Raw genomic sequence first — 15,011 nt, 5'->3', positions numbered from 1 at the left:
GGTCCTCAAACTTAATCCGTTCCCAAAGTCCGTTCCAAAACCAAAGCGTTCCAAAACCAAGGCACGCTTTCCCATAGAAAGTAATGCAAAATGGATTAATCCGTTCCAGACTTTTTAAAAAAACAACAACCCAAAAGCAGCAATTTAACATGAATTTTACTATCCAACTAGATCACTGATCCATAAAATGAAAGCAATAAACAATGTACTGCAGTCACACAATCATTCAATTAGTAGCTGAACTGGGTTCCACACAGTCACAAAAACAAAAAGAGAGAGCCGCAAAAACAAAAGCACAAAATAAAGACAGACTTCAGTGTAACACTCAAAACGGAAGTGTGGCACTCAAATTGGAAGCGTAACACTCAAAATGGAGCACATTCGGCTTCCAAAAAAAGTTCACAAACTGGAACACTTACTTCCAGATTTGCAGTGTTTGAGTTCCAAGTTGTTTGAGTACCAAGGCATTTGAGAACCAAGGTACCACTGTATATAGTGTTAAGGTTTAGTCTTACTATAAGTTACTGTAAGTTTAAGTTAAGTCTGCTGCAACTGGATTTCTTATGGACAGTGCCAATCCTGAATACATTGGATTTGTGACCATTATGCTAATTTGCCTTCAGTGGCAGTAAAGCTCGGCTGGATGAAATACAATTGCCTCTGGTCTATTTTCTGGGAATCCTGCAACGTGTTTAAGTTTTTACTCTGCTAACTAAATGTCGAAGTTCCACTCTGGATCAATACTGAGTAGAATTTCACAACACAGAAGAAGGCAGCCCCACCATTCGGCAGCAGGACAGAATCAGTCCTGTTGGCTCTCTTTCTCTCACAACCTGCTCCAGGAGAGTCCTACATTTTGCCGAGCAATGGACCAGGCGGGCCCAGAGGGGGTGCTCAAACCCCGTGTCCAGTCTGTGTCTGTTGGGGAGGGCTATGGAGTGAGAGGCTAGAGGGGAAATGTCTCAAGCTGAAGGGAGTTGAGTCAGGGAGACCTCGCTGCGTTACTTTCAGGGAGTAAAAGTCAATTGTAATTGTGACTACATTATTACATGAGCACTGTTCCACAGCATTTGATATTTTCATTTACATACATTCATTCGAAATGAATGGTCCCACCACGCTGACGAAGAATTCTACGAAACAGTAGTCAATATCCAGAATCACTGTTCAGTGTTGGACATCATATTTGCTGAATACACAAAGCTTCACACACTTGTCTTTCATCATATAAAGTTTGGTAAAGGTAAAGGGATCCCTGACCCTTAGGTCCAGTCGTGACCGACTCTGGGGTTGCGGCGCTCATCTCACTTTATTGGCCGAGGGAGCCGGCATACAGCTTCCGGGTCATGTGGCCAGCATGACTAAGCTGCTTCTGGCAAACCAGAGCAGCGCACGGAAACGCCATTTACCTTCCCTCCTGAGCGGTACCTATTTATCTACTTGCACTTTGACGTGTTTTCAAAGGGCTAGGTTGGCAGGAGCAGGGACCAAACAACAGGAGCTCACCCCGTTGTGGGGATTTGAACCGCCGACCTTCTGATCGGCAAGTCCTAGGCTCTGTGGTTTAACTCACAGCGCCACCTGTGTCCCACAAAGTTTGGTACATCGCTTCATTTAAAGATTTTCAGAGACTTTGAGACTAAAGATTTCATTTTGTACTTGTTATGGTTTGAAGGAATTCTATAAAGACCGTCTATTACATATGTATATGGTGATCATGTTGCCTAGAGCAGTGTTTTCCAACCTTTGGTCTCTAGCTGTTTTTGGACTACACTTCCCATCATCCCTAACCACTGGTCTTGCTCGCTAAGTATGATGGGAGTTGTAGTCCAAAAACAGCTGGAGACCCAAGGTTGGGAAACACTGGCCTAGAGATTGCTGACAGGGCAAGGAATAGCCTATACAGAGGGCAGGCACTCAGCCAAATGGAGCTCTCTTTCTCTTCTGACGGAAACCTTTAAAACAGTGGCAAAAAGTGGTTGCGGTTTTACCTTTAAACCCCACCGCTTGGAAGTTGCTACAGTATCTCGGACCAAGGTTGGCAATAAGCTGCAGAGTTCCCACGGAGAGCGCTTCTTCAAACAAATACATCGGGCCCTGGCACCAAGTCAGGGAGCTCTTCTGTTTCCAGATCCGTGGGGTAGCCACATAACCGTAGACGTCGATAAAAGAAGAGGGGTCCATGGAGACAAAGTTCCCTGGGAGAGGCTGGATGTATTGCATCTGCAACAGGGGGAAAAGGAAACACTGAACGGCTATGCTACATTTGGTTAGCTAAGTCAGCTCCCTCTGGAACTCAGGTCTAGGCTAGGCTAGGCTAGAAGCCTTCTCTCCAATATACAATATACCATATCTTCATTGTCATTGTCCCATGCAGAACAATGAAATTGAAAAACTACATAAAACTACATAAAAACTACATAAAACTACATAAAGACTACATAAAACTACATAAAAACTACATAAAACATTCAAAACCCCCTAAAAACTCTGAAACCCCATTTTAAAATACACTATACTATAGAGACCCCTTATGCTGCGTTTAGAACCAGAATTGCATTTGGGTAGAAACTGTTTCTCAGGCAACTAGTCCTGGCCTTTATAACCCTATACCTTCTTCCAGAAGGCAGAAGCTGAAAGAGATCATTTCCGGGGTGCGTATTATCCTGCACTATCTCTGCCGCTTTCTTATGGCACCTGGCAGCATAGATGTGATCTAAGGTGGGAAGAGTGCACCCAATTATTCTCTCTGCAGTCTTTACAACCCTGGATAGCATTGTTTTTTCCCTGGCCGTACAGCTCCCAAACCACACACAGAGACCATAAGTTAATACGCTCTCCACAGTGCAATGGTAAAATGCCATCAATATCTATTTTTCTAGGATTTTATTTTTATTTTTGTAGGAGTATTCAGTTTTGTGAGTGCCCACCCTGCCAACACTGGCCGTGAGCAGCCTGGAGGAGCCAAGGGGGGAGCCAATGGCCATGTCCAAAGAGCAAGTTCTAGCCAAAGGATGGAGGAGCCAGTCAGAAAGCAGGACTGAGGGACAACCTCGGCCCCTCGGCGGCCCCCTAGATTGCCCCCCTGATTGGAACACATGGCAATCTGTGGGGGAAGAGAGATCTAAATTGCCCTTTGCTCCAGTCGAGCAGTTTTACTGGGAAGAAAGCAGCAGGGCAAGATAAGCCCAGCGCCAATCTCACCTGAGCACAAAGTGATTACCTTTGCAGAGCCAACTCTCTGCCCGTTGACATAGGCTGAAATGGTGCAGGTCTGTTTCGTTTCTTTAGCCATGGTCACCGCCAGATGGTGCCACTGCCTGGTCACTAGCAGCTTGGCACACCTGAACTGGACCTGAGATAAGGCAGAGGACCGCCCAAGGTCTCCAAATTCAGGTTCCATCATGTCTGCAATGGCAGAAGCTAGCAAGTCATTCACAACAAATACAAGTGTGTAACATTCCAACTAAAGTACTAGATGCCATGAAAGGACTCGATTCCTATTTATTGTCAGAAAATATTAGGATTCCTAATGACAAACCTAGACAGCATCTTTAAAAGCAGAGACATCACCTTGCCAACAAAGGTCCACTATGGTTTTCCCAGCAGTGATGCATGGAAGTGAGAGCTGGACCATAAAGAAGGCTGATCACCAAAGAATTGATGCTTTTGAATTCTGGTGCTGGAGGAGACTCTTGAGAGTCCCATGGACTGCAAGAAGATCAAACCTCTCCATTCTGAAGGAAATCAGCCCTGAGTGCTCACTGGAAGGACAGATCCTGAAGCTGAGACTCCAATACTTTGGCCACCTCATGAGAAGAGAAGACTCCCTGGAAAAGACCCTGATGTTGGGAAAGATGGAGGGCACAAGGAGAAGGAGATGACAGAGGACGAGATGGTTGGATAGTGTTCTCGAAGCTACCAGCATGAGTTTGACCAAACTGCGGGAGGCAGTGGAAGACAGGAGTACCTGGCATGCTCTGGTCCAGGGGGTCACGAAGAGTCGGAGACGACTAAACGACTAAACAACAACAACAACATTAGGATTCCTCAGTGACTGCAAATACATCTCCTCTGGGTGAGAACCCTGGAGAAATATATCTTGACTGGGGGGGCGGGGGTTGGGGAATCTTAAGACTGTATCCGTGCAGCTGCCGGCAACATTTGTGCAATGACATTCCACGCAGCACTCACAATTGTGGCAGAAGACCCCGCTCGAAGAGAAAGATCAAATTCCCAATGTTAAAACGTTGCAGTTTTAAGTGTTGGCAAATGTGATATCCCTAAAACAGAGCTGTTCCAAGTCTAGAAAAATGTCTGGCTTCCCCCTGGACAAATAAGCACCTGTTGCTTATTTATTGCGTGAAAATATGTGGCAAGGCCCTCAGAAGGAAACCGTGACTGTTAAGTACAGAATCTGTACATTGGCTCAGCTTTACACAGAAAATGGATTTACCATGACGTCAGCAAGCAAAATTTTGACTCTTATTCCCGCAGAAGGCAAGGCCAGCAAATTGTATGTCCCCTACAGTGCCAGGTGGAGAACCACCCCTGTTTCAGGACATTATAAATCCGATTTCTGCAGGAAAGAACCTCAAGAAGGAAGGTTTTCTTGGGGTGGATTCCACAACTGGGAACAAGAAGCAGAAGAAATTAACAGATGTAGAAAGAAGTAGATTAGAAGGGAATTCAAAGTAGCACTAATTAGGAGAGGAGCCAAGCAGATTCCTTAATGTTTCTTTTCCAAACAGTGTTGCGAGCCGTTCTGTAGATGGGTGGACCATGTTCTTTCTTGCTTAATGTTGTAATGCAGAGGAAAGGGGGGGGGAGCTAAAGGCAGTTTTTGAAAAGAAGAAAATGTTGGCTTTGGCCCTGGACTTGAAAGTTGGGAACCACAAAGAGACCCTACTATCTGGTCAGTAATGCATCTGGGAATTGGGAGATTCTCCTTGCCAGAAGAGCCACCTCATGCTGGCTTTGCCTTCTGTTTGCCTTCTCTTACAATTTAGAATATTCATTTAAACAACTTAAAATGACTTCCCTTCTTCTCTTTCCATGGTTCATTTTGCACAACATAAATCCTTACATATGATATATAAACTAAACCATTCGGTATTCCATTATTACATCCATCAAAACTTATTTACACTGTTAAATTTATCTTAATTCTGCCAACGTTTTCAAGTGTACACAATCCCCCCCCCCTATATTCAATAAGCATTTTCTAATCTTCTTTAAACGTATGTTCTTCTTGTCCTCTTATTCTATATGTTAAGTCTGCAAGCTGTGCATATTCTTTCAGCTTATGTTGCCATTCTCCTTTAGTTGGGACTTTGCTCATTTTCCATTTTGGGGCTAACGAAACACGGGCCGCAGTAGTGGCATACATAAATAACCATTTTTGACACCTGGGAATTTCCATCTGAATTATCCCCAACAAAAAGGACTCTGGGTGTTGTTGTTTTTTGGAAAAGTACTTTTAAACATTTTTTTTTCAATTCATTGTGGATTGTTTCCCAATACTCTTTTACCCTTTTACAGGTCCACCACCTAGGAAAGAATGTTCCCTCAACCTCTATGAATCTCCAGCACTTATCTGATTCAGTCTTATATATCTTAGCAAGCTTTTTTCTTTTGCATTTTCACCAAGGCCACTCTTGGGCCCTGGCCCTGACCCTACACAGGCCTTACCTAGGGCCTGGAATGCCACTTCCTCAGTGGAGATGGTTAGGCAACCATCAATGGGAGAAAAGCTCACGGCAAAGCAGACGAATTCTTCTTCCGTCCTTGCCATGTGACGCACCAGCGTGAGGAACCGGAGAGGGTGGCCACTGTGAACAGAGCCCATCTTGCTGACCAGGAACCAGGAGGAGAAAGTCAGGCCATCCAATGGGGGGAATGGCCTGGGGCCTAGAGAACCAGAAAGGAAGGTTGCAAGTCAAATACTACTGATAGCGATGCGCTTGGACTGTCCTGGCTGCAGGTAGTGCAAAGTTATCCCGAGGCACAAGGAAATATGTCTGCCTCCAGGAGCTTTAATGTCAGGGGAGCACTGTTAGAATTCCTGCTCTGTGATTGCAGTCATGGGATTTTTGTCTATCACATGACGGTATATTTCTTGACTCCACAAAGTGGGAAGTGACAGAGATAGGATGTTTGTGTTACTGTGTTCCGTGAAGTGGGACTATTGTCCTTTGTTCTTTCTCTCTTTGCTGTCTGATGCTGGAGAGAGAGGGAGCCATGTTGCAGTGCTCCATGTGTGTTTATATGTAAATAAAGTCGATTAGCCAAAATGCTGAGTTGCTGAGGTCTGTCACACATGATGCGCAAACTCTGCGGATCCCTAAGCGTAGTGATCAGGTGGGATTGCTATGAGGAATTATAACAAATATACAGTAAGCCATCTGTGTCAGTAATGAAAGAATTGCACTGACTGGGTTTAAACTATTTTGATATGATTTTTTGATCAATCCACATCTCTGCATCCCTGTTCCATTTCTCTTTCTTGACAAGTCATGTAAGCAGCCCAGTTGCTTCGCCAGGCAGGCATCCTGGGCCGTAAAGATAGTGGGCAAGCTTCTTTGATGTAGCTTTTCTGATATGTTAATCTAGGGATGTTAATCTTAGGGCCAGGAAACAGATCTCACCTGAAGGTGATAATGATCCCTGTCTTCCTGGCCATTCTTCTTATCATGTACAGCCCTGTTCAGGGAAGTTTTTAACGTGTGATTTTACTGTATTTTTGGTTTCTATGGAAGCAGCCCAGAGTAGCTGGGGAGGCCCAGCCAGATGGGCGGGGTATAAATAATAAATTATTATTATTATTATTATTATTATTATTATTATTATTATTATTATTGTATATTGCTTGTTTATCACCTTCGGGGTTGCCAGATGCACTCCTTTGTAGTTCTGTATTTTTAACCCTTAATTAGTTTTGGTAGTTTAATTTTGTCCCCAACGTGGGGTTTGTTGAAATGCTCAGAAGAAATCTGATTGGTTCTTTCGAACACTCTGTAAAAAGTTCTTTTGTGAATAAAACGACCTGGGCCAGGGGGTGGAGGGAGAGATTATTATACGCACCCTTCCCAGAGTCTTGCTGGTTCAAGCCTCTGTGTGTATTCTTTTTAATCAGAGTTCAATCCTTCCTTTACTTTGAGAACGCCTCACCTAAGTGTGCCGGTGTCGGTTGGCATTAGTCGCTGTGATGTTTGGGCTGAAGAAAGCTTTTGAAGCTCCCGAACGAACGACCAGGAGGGAGAGAACATGCCAGTCGGGCATGTATCTCTGCCAGGGTCCTACTCAAGTGTAGGCTGAGCTCCTGACAAGCACAACCTCATTTTCCACACAGGAGAAGTGGAGAAACTGAATGGAGGGCACTGAACAGGTTTATTCTCTTAGCTGGGGGAGAAGTGCTCCCTAAAAATCAACCTGTGAAGCATGCCTTCCCATCCCTGTCTCCATGGGATGACTTCAATGTCTAATTGACCTCCTCTGAATTATTTGAATTAATGTACGGTCAGAATGCAAGTTGGCCTTATGCTTCGACACCTGTAAAGGTGTAGGGGATGGGTCATAGCTCAGTGGCAGAGTACAAGGTGCCAGCTTCAATCCCTGGCATCTTCAGGTACGGCTGGGAAGCAGGCTGCCTGCAACCCTGGAGAGCCATTTCTAGTCAGTGTCAACAATACTGAACTGAATGGTCTGGCATTGAACAAGGCAGCTCCTTTATGCTTCCAATTGAAGGGGACTATAAAGGGACGCGGGTGGCGCTGTGGTCTAAACCACAGAGCTTAGGGCTTGCCGATCAGAAGGTTGGCGGTTCTAATCCCCGTGACGGGGTGAGCTCCTGTTGCCTAGTCGCTGCTCCTGCCCACCTAGCAGTTTGAAAGCACGTCAAGTGCAAGTAGATAAATAGGTACCACTCAGGAGGGAAGGTAAACAGAGTTTCCGTGCGCTGCTCTTAGTCATGCTGCTTAGTCATGCTGGCCACATGACCCGGAAGCTGTACACCGGCTCCCTCGGCCTATAGAGCAAGATGAGCGCGCAACCCCAGAGTCGTCTGCAACTGGACCTAACGGTCAGGGGTACCTTCACCTTTACCTATCCAGCTGATAAAAAGGTAAAGGTAAAGGTCCCCTGGGTGGTTAAGTCCAGTCAAAGGCGACTATGGGGTTGTGGCGCTCATCTCGCTTTCAGGCCAAGGGAGCCGGCGTTTGTCCACAGACAGCTTCCCAGGTCATGTGGCCAGCATGACTGAACCACTTCTGGCACAACAGGACACCATGACGTAAGCCAGAGTGCATGGAAATGCCGTTTACCTCCCCGCCACAGCGGTACCTATTCATCTACTTTCACTGGCGTGCTTTCGAACTGCTAGGTTGGCAGGAGCTGCGACCGAGCAACAGGAGCTCACCCCGTTGTGGGGATTTGAACTGCTCACCTTCTGATCAGCAAGCCCAAGAGACTCAGTGGTTTAGACCACAGCGCCACCCGTGTCCCTGTGCCAGCTGATAGCTGGCAAGGGAAAAGAAGGTGCTGCTCTTCATTCGCTTCCTGCTCCTCCCCAGTCAGCTCCCTCCCCACATTCAAATGACTGAAGGGTGTAGATCATGTGAGTAGTTTTAAGACCTTCTCACAGTTTGCACCAGACTTTAGGTTCACCTGGGAACATTTACCTTTTCCAGTTCCTCCCAAGATGGAGGATTCAGCGTTGGGGCCCAGAACAGTAGACAATGCTGGAAGAAACAGACAACTGGAAAAGCACAGAAAGACAAGACAATATTGATCGATAGCAATCAAAAGACTACTTGAATACGTCTCTCACAATCAGCTTTGGGCCTGCTCTAGACTCTCCCCTACCTAATCCTTATTCATTCATTTATTTTACTTTCAATATTTTATGTGCCACCTTTCAGTGCAAAGCCTTCCCAAGGCCACTCAAGTTAATGTTTAAACTATACAGCGCATTGAAACAATCTCCTTATAAATACAAAAGCACTAAACAGCTGGCACAGCAGTTAAAATAAAACAAATGAAAATGAAAAGAAGCAGTAACAGCACAGCACCTCCATTAAAAGCAGACTGAAACAAAAATATTTGAAGGCTCGTGTAATGTTAATGAAGATGGAATTTAAACCTATATCCAACAGGAAGGAGTTCCACAGATACAGGGCCAAGGCTGGATAGGCTCCATCTCTTACTGCCCAGTACAGTGGTCCCTCGCAAGACGAAATTAATCCGTTCCGTGAGGCTCTTCGTATAGCGGTTTTTTCGTCTTGCGAAGCAAGCCCATTGACAGCTTAGCGGATTAGTGCTATTAGCGGTTTAGCGGCTTTTAGCGGATCAGCTGATAAGCGGCTTATCAGCAGATCAGCTGATAACCGGCTTAGGAAAAGGGGGGGGAGGGTAAAAACCCCGCAGGAACTCGCAAGACATTTTCGTCTTGCAAAGCAAGCCCATAGGGAAATTTGTTTTGCGAAGTGCCTCCAAAATGGAAAACCCTTTCGTCTAGCGGGTTTTCCGTCTTGTGAGGCGTTCGTCTTGCAGGGCACCACTGTAATGATATTTGCTGATGGATTTGACCATTCGTGAAAAGAACCTGCTCTCTAGAATGGGGAAAAGGTGAGGAAAACATGGGGACGAGGTTTTCATGCTTACCTCCTGGGCTAACTGCTTACTGAAAATCATTGGGAAGACCTCAAAGCATAGGCAACCACTATCACCAATAGTGATAGCACCACCACCATCAAGTGTCTACAAATTAGCCTCCTTTCTGCTCTTCGGGATGAAGATTTCCAGGCAAACTTAAAAGGCTGCCTAATCCTACATCAACAGAAGTTGGGATCTAGGATGCTGATCTTGATTCAGGGGGTACACGCACTGGATGGGTTCTCAAGAACATATGCAGGCCCTGGGTGTGAAAGGATTTCCCCATTCATCTCAATGGCAGGGGCACTCTCACAGCCATCTCCCACCAGAAGCTTCAATGCTATAAATCAGGGGTAGGCAACCTAAGGCCCAGGGGCCAGATGCGGCCCAATCACCTTCTAAATCCAGCCCGTGGGTGGTCCGGGAATCAGCATGTTTTTACATGAGTAGAATGTGTCCTTTTATTTAAAATGCATCTCTGGGTTATTTGTGGGGCATAGGAATTTGTTCATGTTTTTTTCTCCAAAATATAGTCCGGCCCCCCATAAGGTCTGAGGGACAGTGGACCGGCCCACGGCTGAAAAAGGTTGCTGACCCCTGCTAGAAATCATCACAGGGTAGAATAGAGAAACCCTTAGCCATGGAATTGCCATGGATTTGACCCGTGGCCTGTTTTGTTCTCATAAATGGGCAATTTGTCTGCAAGCTGGCAAAGTGACAGGAATACGAAAGAAGAAGAGAAGAAGAGTTTGGATTTGATATCCCGCTTTATCACTACCCTAAGCGGCTAACAATCTCCTTTTCCCTTCCTCCCCCACAACAAACACTCTGTGAGGTGAGTGAGGCTGAGAGACTTCAGAGAAGTGTGACTAGCCCAAGGTCACCCAGCGGCTGCATGTGGAGGAACGGGGAAGCAAACCCAGTTCACCAGATTACGTGTCCAATGTGAAACAACAAAACTGTGTGCCATTCTTGCAAATGGAACACAAAATATACGGGGCCAAAGGCAGAGGGTGTTAGTGCCAAGCTAGAGAAGCACAGGAAAATGCGGTACCCGTATCCTTCCAGGGACATGTCAAATTCCACAAATGAAGGTGCCAGGCAGGCATGATGGGAATCCAGGCTGCGTGGCGTCGTCATGGAGACCAGGCTCATGGCTGCCTGGAGAGCTACGGCAGAGCTGTTGGATACCCAGGATCCGTCTGAGCCCAGGGGAGCCTGATGAAGATCTGCGGAACTGTTTGCTATAGTGACTCCGGAACCTATAACGGCAAACGCATAGTGTCATGCACTCTGTTATTGAGCTTGGGTTCTGCCTTCAAGGGAGAACTTCTGGGAGGTGCAACTGGAGGAAGAAGAAGTGTTAGCTATAGGAACACAGCAAAGCATTCCACAACTGGGAGTTAGGACTGTGATCTGAGGGCTGATCTGTACAACCAATGCTATTTTTCTAGAAAAAGAGGTGCCATGAACTTCTCCCTTGTTCTCCTAGAAGATAAAAAGGTAAAAAAAAGGGGGGAGGGAGGAAGGAGCCCTGGATGGTTAAGTCCAGTTAAAGATGACTATGGGGTTGTGGCACTCATCTCGCTTTCAGGCTGAGGGAGCCGGTGTTTGTCCACAGACAGCTTTCCGAGTCATGTGGCCAGCATGACTAAACCACTTCTGGTGCAACAGAACACTGCGACAAGTGCCAGAGCACACAAAAATACTGTTTACTTTCTCGCCACAGTGGTACCTATTTATCTACTTGCACTGGCATGCTTTCAAACTGCGAGGTTGGCAGGAGCTGGGACAGAGCAACGGGAGCTCATCGGCAAACCCAAGAGGCTTGGTGGTTTAGACCATAGCGCCACCCGCTCCCTATGGCAAAACAGTTGATTTTCAATCTAGTTTGCTTGAAAATAAAAGACAGTAACGTTATCTAATACAGGTGTGGCTACACATCGGCTAATTGCTATTGCAGTTTTGAAAGCGGCACGTTCCTATTTTCATCGGGAAAATGTTGGAGGGTATGATATAGGCTCTGTTACATTAGGCAGGGCATAAGAAAGCTAGAAAAGCCCTGAAGGATCAGATCAAAAGCCTGTTTGAATTCCTGCTCCATGATTGCAGTCATGGGATTGTTGTCTATCATATGACAGTTTCTGTTTTGACTCCACAGAGTGGGAAGTGACGGAGACAGGATGTTTGTGTTACTGTGTTCCGTGTAGTGGCACTATTGTCCTTTGTTCTTTCTCTTTGCTGTCTGATGCTAGAGAAAGAGGGAGCCATGTTGCAGTGCTCCCTGTGTGTTTATATGTAAGTAAAGTAGATTAGCCAAAATGCTGAGTTGCTGAGGTCTGTTATGCAACTCAAGTGTGCCGATGTCTGTTGGGATCGATCGCTGTGATGTCTGGGCAGAAGAAAGCTTTTGAAGCTCCCGAATGATCGACCAGGAGGGAGGAACATGGCAGTCGGGCATGTGTCTCTCTACTTGAGAGCTGCCTCTACTTGAGCTGCCTTTCTTCAGGGCAGCTGTGCCTAGGAACTGTTGCTGTCATCCATGGAAAAAACACAATTACTGCCAAAGAACTGTCAGGAAGCCAGATAGCTCCAACCCACAAATACCAGTCAGAAGCTTTGCAGAACTTCTGCTCCTTGGCCAGGCCTCACCTTCATTCCAAGATGCATGACATGAGCCACTTCTGTCACAGAGAGGAGTTGAGGATGGACTTACACCAGGCCCTGATGCCACAGGCAGCCATGTTGTCCTGAGGCAAAGGAACTGTCTGAAAAAAGCAAGTCAAAGAAAGTAAGATTTTGCTCACATGCCCAAGCAAAGGCAACAGGAACCTTTGTGTGAGGCAGCCTAACCCAGTAAAAAAATAGCAGCTGCCAACATCTGCCTGCTTCCACTCTTCCAGAGGGAGCCCAGTCTTTACTGGAAGAAAGGAGGGGCAGTCAGGTGGGGATGATAGTTGCTGCTCTTCCTCAGTGACAGATGGTCAGAGGGCAAAAAAACAGTTATCAAAACACGCCAATTCACTTGTACGCCATGCTTCCTGTCAGGGAACTGACATCGGAGCCAGAGGTGGAGGCAAGGCTCTCAAGCGATGCTGGAGAGGGGCCCAGCAGGGAGAGAGGGAGCTCATCGGCTGGGGAAGGAAATCAGCGTAACACCAGGGATAGAGGAGGGCAGATGGGAGAATCGGCGAGGGGGCTCTAAGACGCTTCGCTGGAGACCAGCGGGGAGAGCACGGGTCCTCCGCTACCCACACCCACCCTGCGCAGAAGACTTCCGCGCAGGGAAAGTAGGCGTAGACTTGGCGTCAAAGAACTTCTTTGCTGGAAGAAGTTCAAGAAACGCCCACTGACGGATTCTGCTAGCGACTGAACAGCCACGAAGTGAAGGGCTGTCCAGCCAGAACAGGTTTAACCAGGCTACCTAGCCAGGAGTGGCGGTAACTTACGCACGAGCAACCCCTTATAACCATTACACTTCCATTTCACTAAATAAATTAATTTAAATTCTGTATAGCTTAGTCTTCAGCCTGTCAATTTTAGTGAGAAATGCATTCAGTTTGGCTAATCCTTCTCTGAAATCTAAGCATGCTACTAAGCAAGGCATATGCCAGTAATATATACCAGTATATACATTTTAGCTGTGTATATACTTGGAAGCTTCATTTTATATCTATAATAAGTATGCTTATCCATTGGGACTGATCCTAAACTGGTAGCCGATGCAAACAGTGCTGGAAAAATTAAGCATGTTTCAGATTATTATAACAGGAATCTTTAGTTTTTGTTCTCCTGGTTTCTGTACTTTCAAGTGCAATTATTGATTTGTTTCATAAATGCAGATTAATCAAATACAGCATGAAAAGTACGCCAAGTAACTTGCATTAGCACAAATTGAGAAATGCCATCTTCGGGAAGGGACACCATTCTGAACGCGGTTGTCAACTTCTGTGCTCCCAACAACAGATTTTTCATAACATGCAGACCATGGGCAGGCAGACCAAGGCCTGGGGGCCGGATCTGGCCCAATCGCCTTCTAAATCTGGCCCATGGACGGTCCAGGAATCAGCGTGTTTTTACATGAGTGGAATGTGTGCTTTTATTTAAAATGCATCTCTGGGTTATTTGTGCGGCATAGGAATTCATTCATGTTTTTTCGCAAAATATAATCCAGTCCCGCACAAGGTCTGAGGGACAGTGGACCGGCCCCCTGCTGAAAATGTTTGCTGACCCTTGATGCGGACAAAGCATCTACTAAGCATCTTAGCTGCAAAGAGGGTTCAGTCCCCCTTTGCCTCAAGAGGAGATGACCACAAGTCCCTGATGTTCCAGAACCAAAATCCCTGAAAGGAAGTACCTTAAAACATTGGGCTCAATTGACTGGGACGCAAGTTTCTCAAAGAGTCTGATTAGAGGCAGATGCAAGGGGTTGTTGTCATTGTGTAGCACCTCTAAGCAGGAGCTGACAAGGGCGTTCAGCAGGCCAGCTCCACATGCCACCTGGCGATTCCTCTCCATCTTCATCAAGGACTGGATGTGATTGGCCACAGCGTATTGGATTTCCCATGATAGCTGAAACGACCGAGGGGAGGGAACAGAAAGAATTAATATGAAGGGCTTGCCACGGCTGCTGCCAGGTTAAAGGTAAAGGATAAAGGGACCCCTGACCATTAGGTACAGTTGAGACCGACTCTGGGGTTGCGTGCTCATCTCGCTTTATTGGCCGAGGGAGCCGGCATACAGCTTCCGGGTCATGTGGCCAGCATGACTAAGCCGCTTCTGGCGAACCAGAGCAGCGCACGGAAACACCTCTCCTTGTGCCGGAGTGGTACCTATTTATCTACTTGCACTTTGATGTGCTTTCGAACTGCTAGGTTGGCAGGAGCTGGGACCGAGCAACAGGAGCTCACCCCGTTGCGGGGATTCGAACCGCCGGCCTTCTGATCGGCAAGTCCTAGGCTCTGTGGTTTAACCCACAGCGCCACCCACGTTCCATGCTGCCAGGTTACTAATAGCTAAAAATTGGAAAGGGGACATTGTCCCCTCAATAGAGGATTGGTTAAACAAATTATGTGAATTTACAGAGCTGGCCAAAATGACAGCAGCCATTAGACTTCAATCGAATCAGAAACTCAAGAAGGAATGGGTCTGTTTGGAAGAATATATGACGAAACATCGTTCCAAGATAAATTTATCGATAGGCATTGATTAAGTTGGTAAAGCTTAGAAAAAATTACCATAAGATTGTTCTTGGGGTTAAAGTAACTAATATATATAACAGAATGGTAAGTTTAAAAATATATCGAAAGATGTTGAGCTGTGGTGGAGGGAAGTCACAATAAGGAAACTATTTATACACG

The 15,011-nt window shown here is 46.2% G+C and overlaps 1 protein-coding gene across 1 annotated transcript in view; it reads right to left on the bottom strand.

Annotated features, from left to right (window-relative positions):
- WDFY4 (WDFY family member 4) overlaps positions 1 to 15,011 on the bottom strand; it is a 207,015-nt gene that overhangs the window by 139,987 nt on the left and 52,017 nt on the right. Inside the window, exons 14-20 of the mRNA XM_079978572.1 lie at positions 14,009 to 14,223; positions 12,304 to 12,419; positions 10,706 to 10,913; positions 8,679 to 8,755; positions 5,692 to 5,910; positions 3,224 to 3,408; positions 1,992 to 2,223 (exon numbers count right to left, since the gene is read on the bottom strand). Of these exons, the coding sequence (XP_079834698.1) occupies positions 1,992 to 2,223; positions 3,224 to 3,408; positions 5,692 to 5,910; positions 8,679 to 8,755; positions 10,706 to 10,913; positions 12,304 to 12,419; positions 14,009 to 14,223 (1,252 nt within the window). The remainder of the gene's footprint in view (positions 1 to 1,991; positions 2,224 to 3,223; positions 3,409 to 5,691; positions 5,911 to 8,678; positions 8,756 to 10,705; positions 10,914 to 12,303; positions 12,420 to 14,008; positions 14,224 to 15,011) is intronic.

This window comes from Podarcis cretensis, assembly GCF_951804945.1.
Source record: "Podarcis cretensis genome assembly, chromosome: 5".
Lineage (NCBI taxonomy): Eukaryota > Metazoa > Chordata > Lepidosauria > Squamata > Lacertidae > Podarcis > Podarcis cretensis.
Note: the sequence above shows the minus strand (reverse complement) of the source record. Positions and strands in the feature narration are given on the sequence as shown.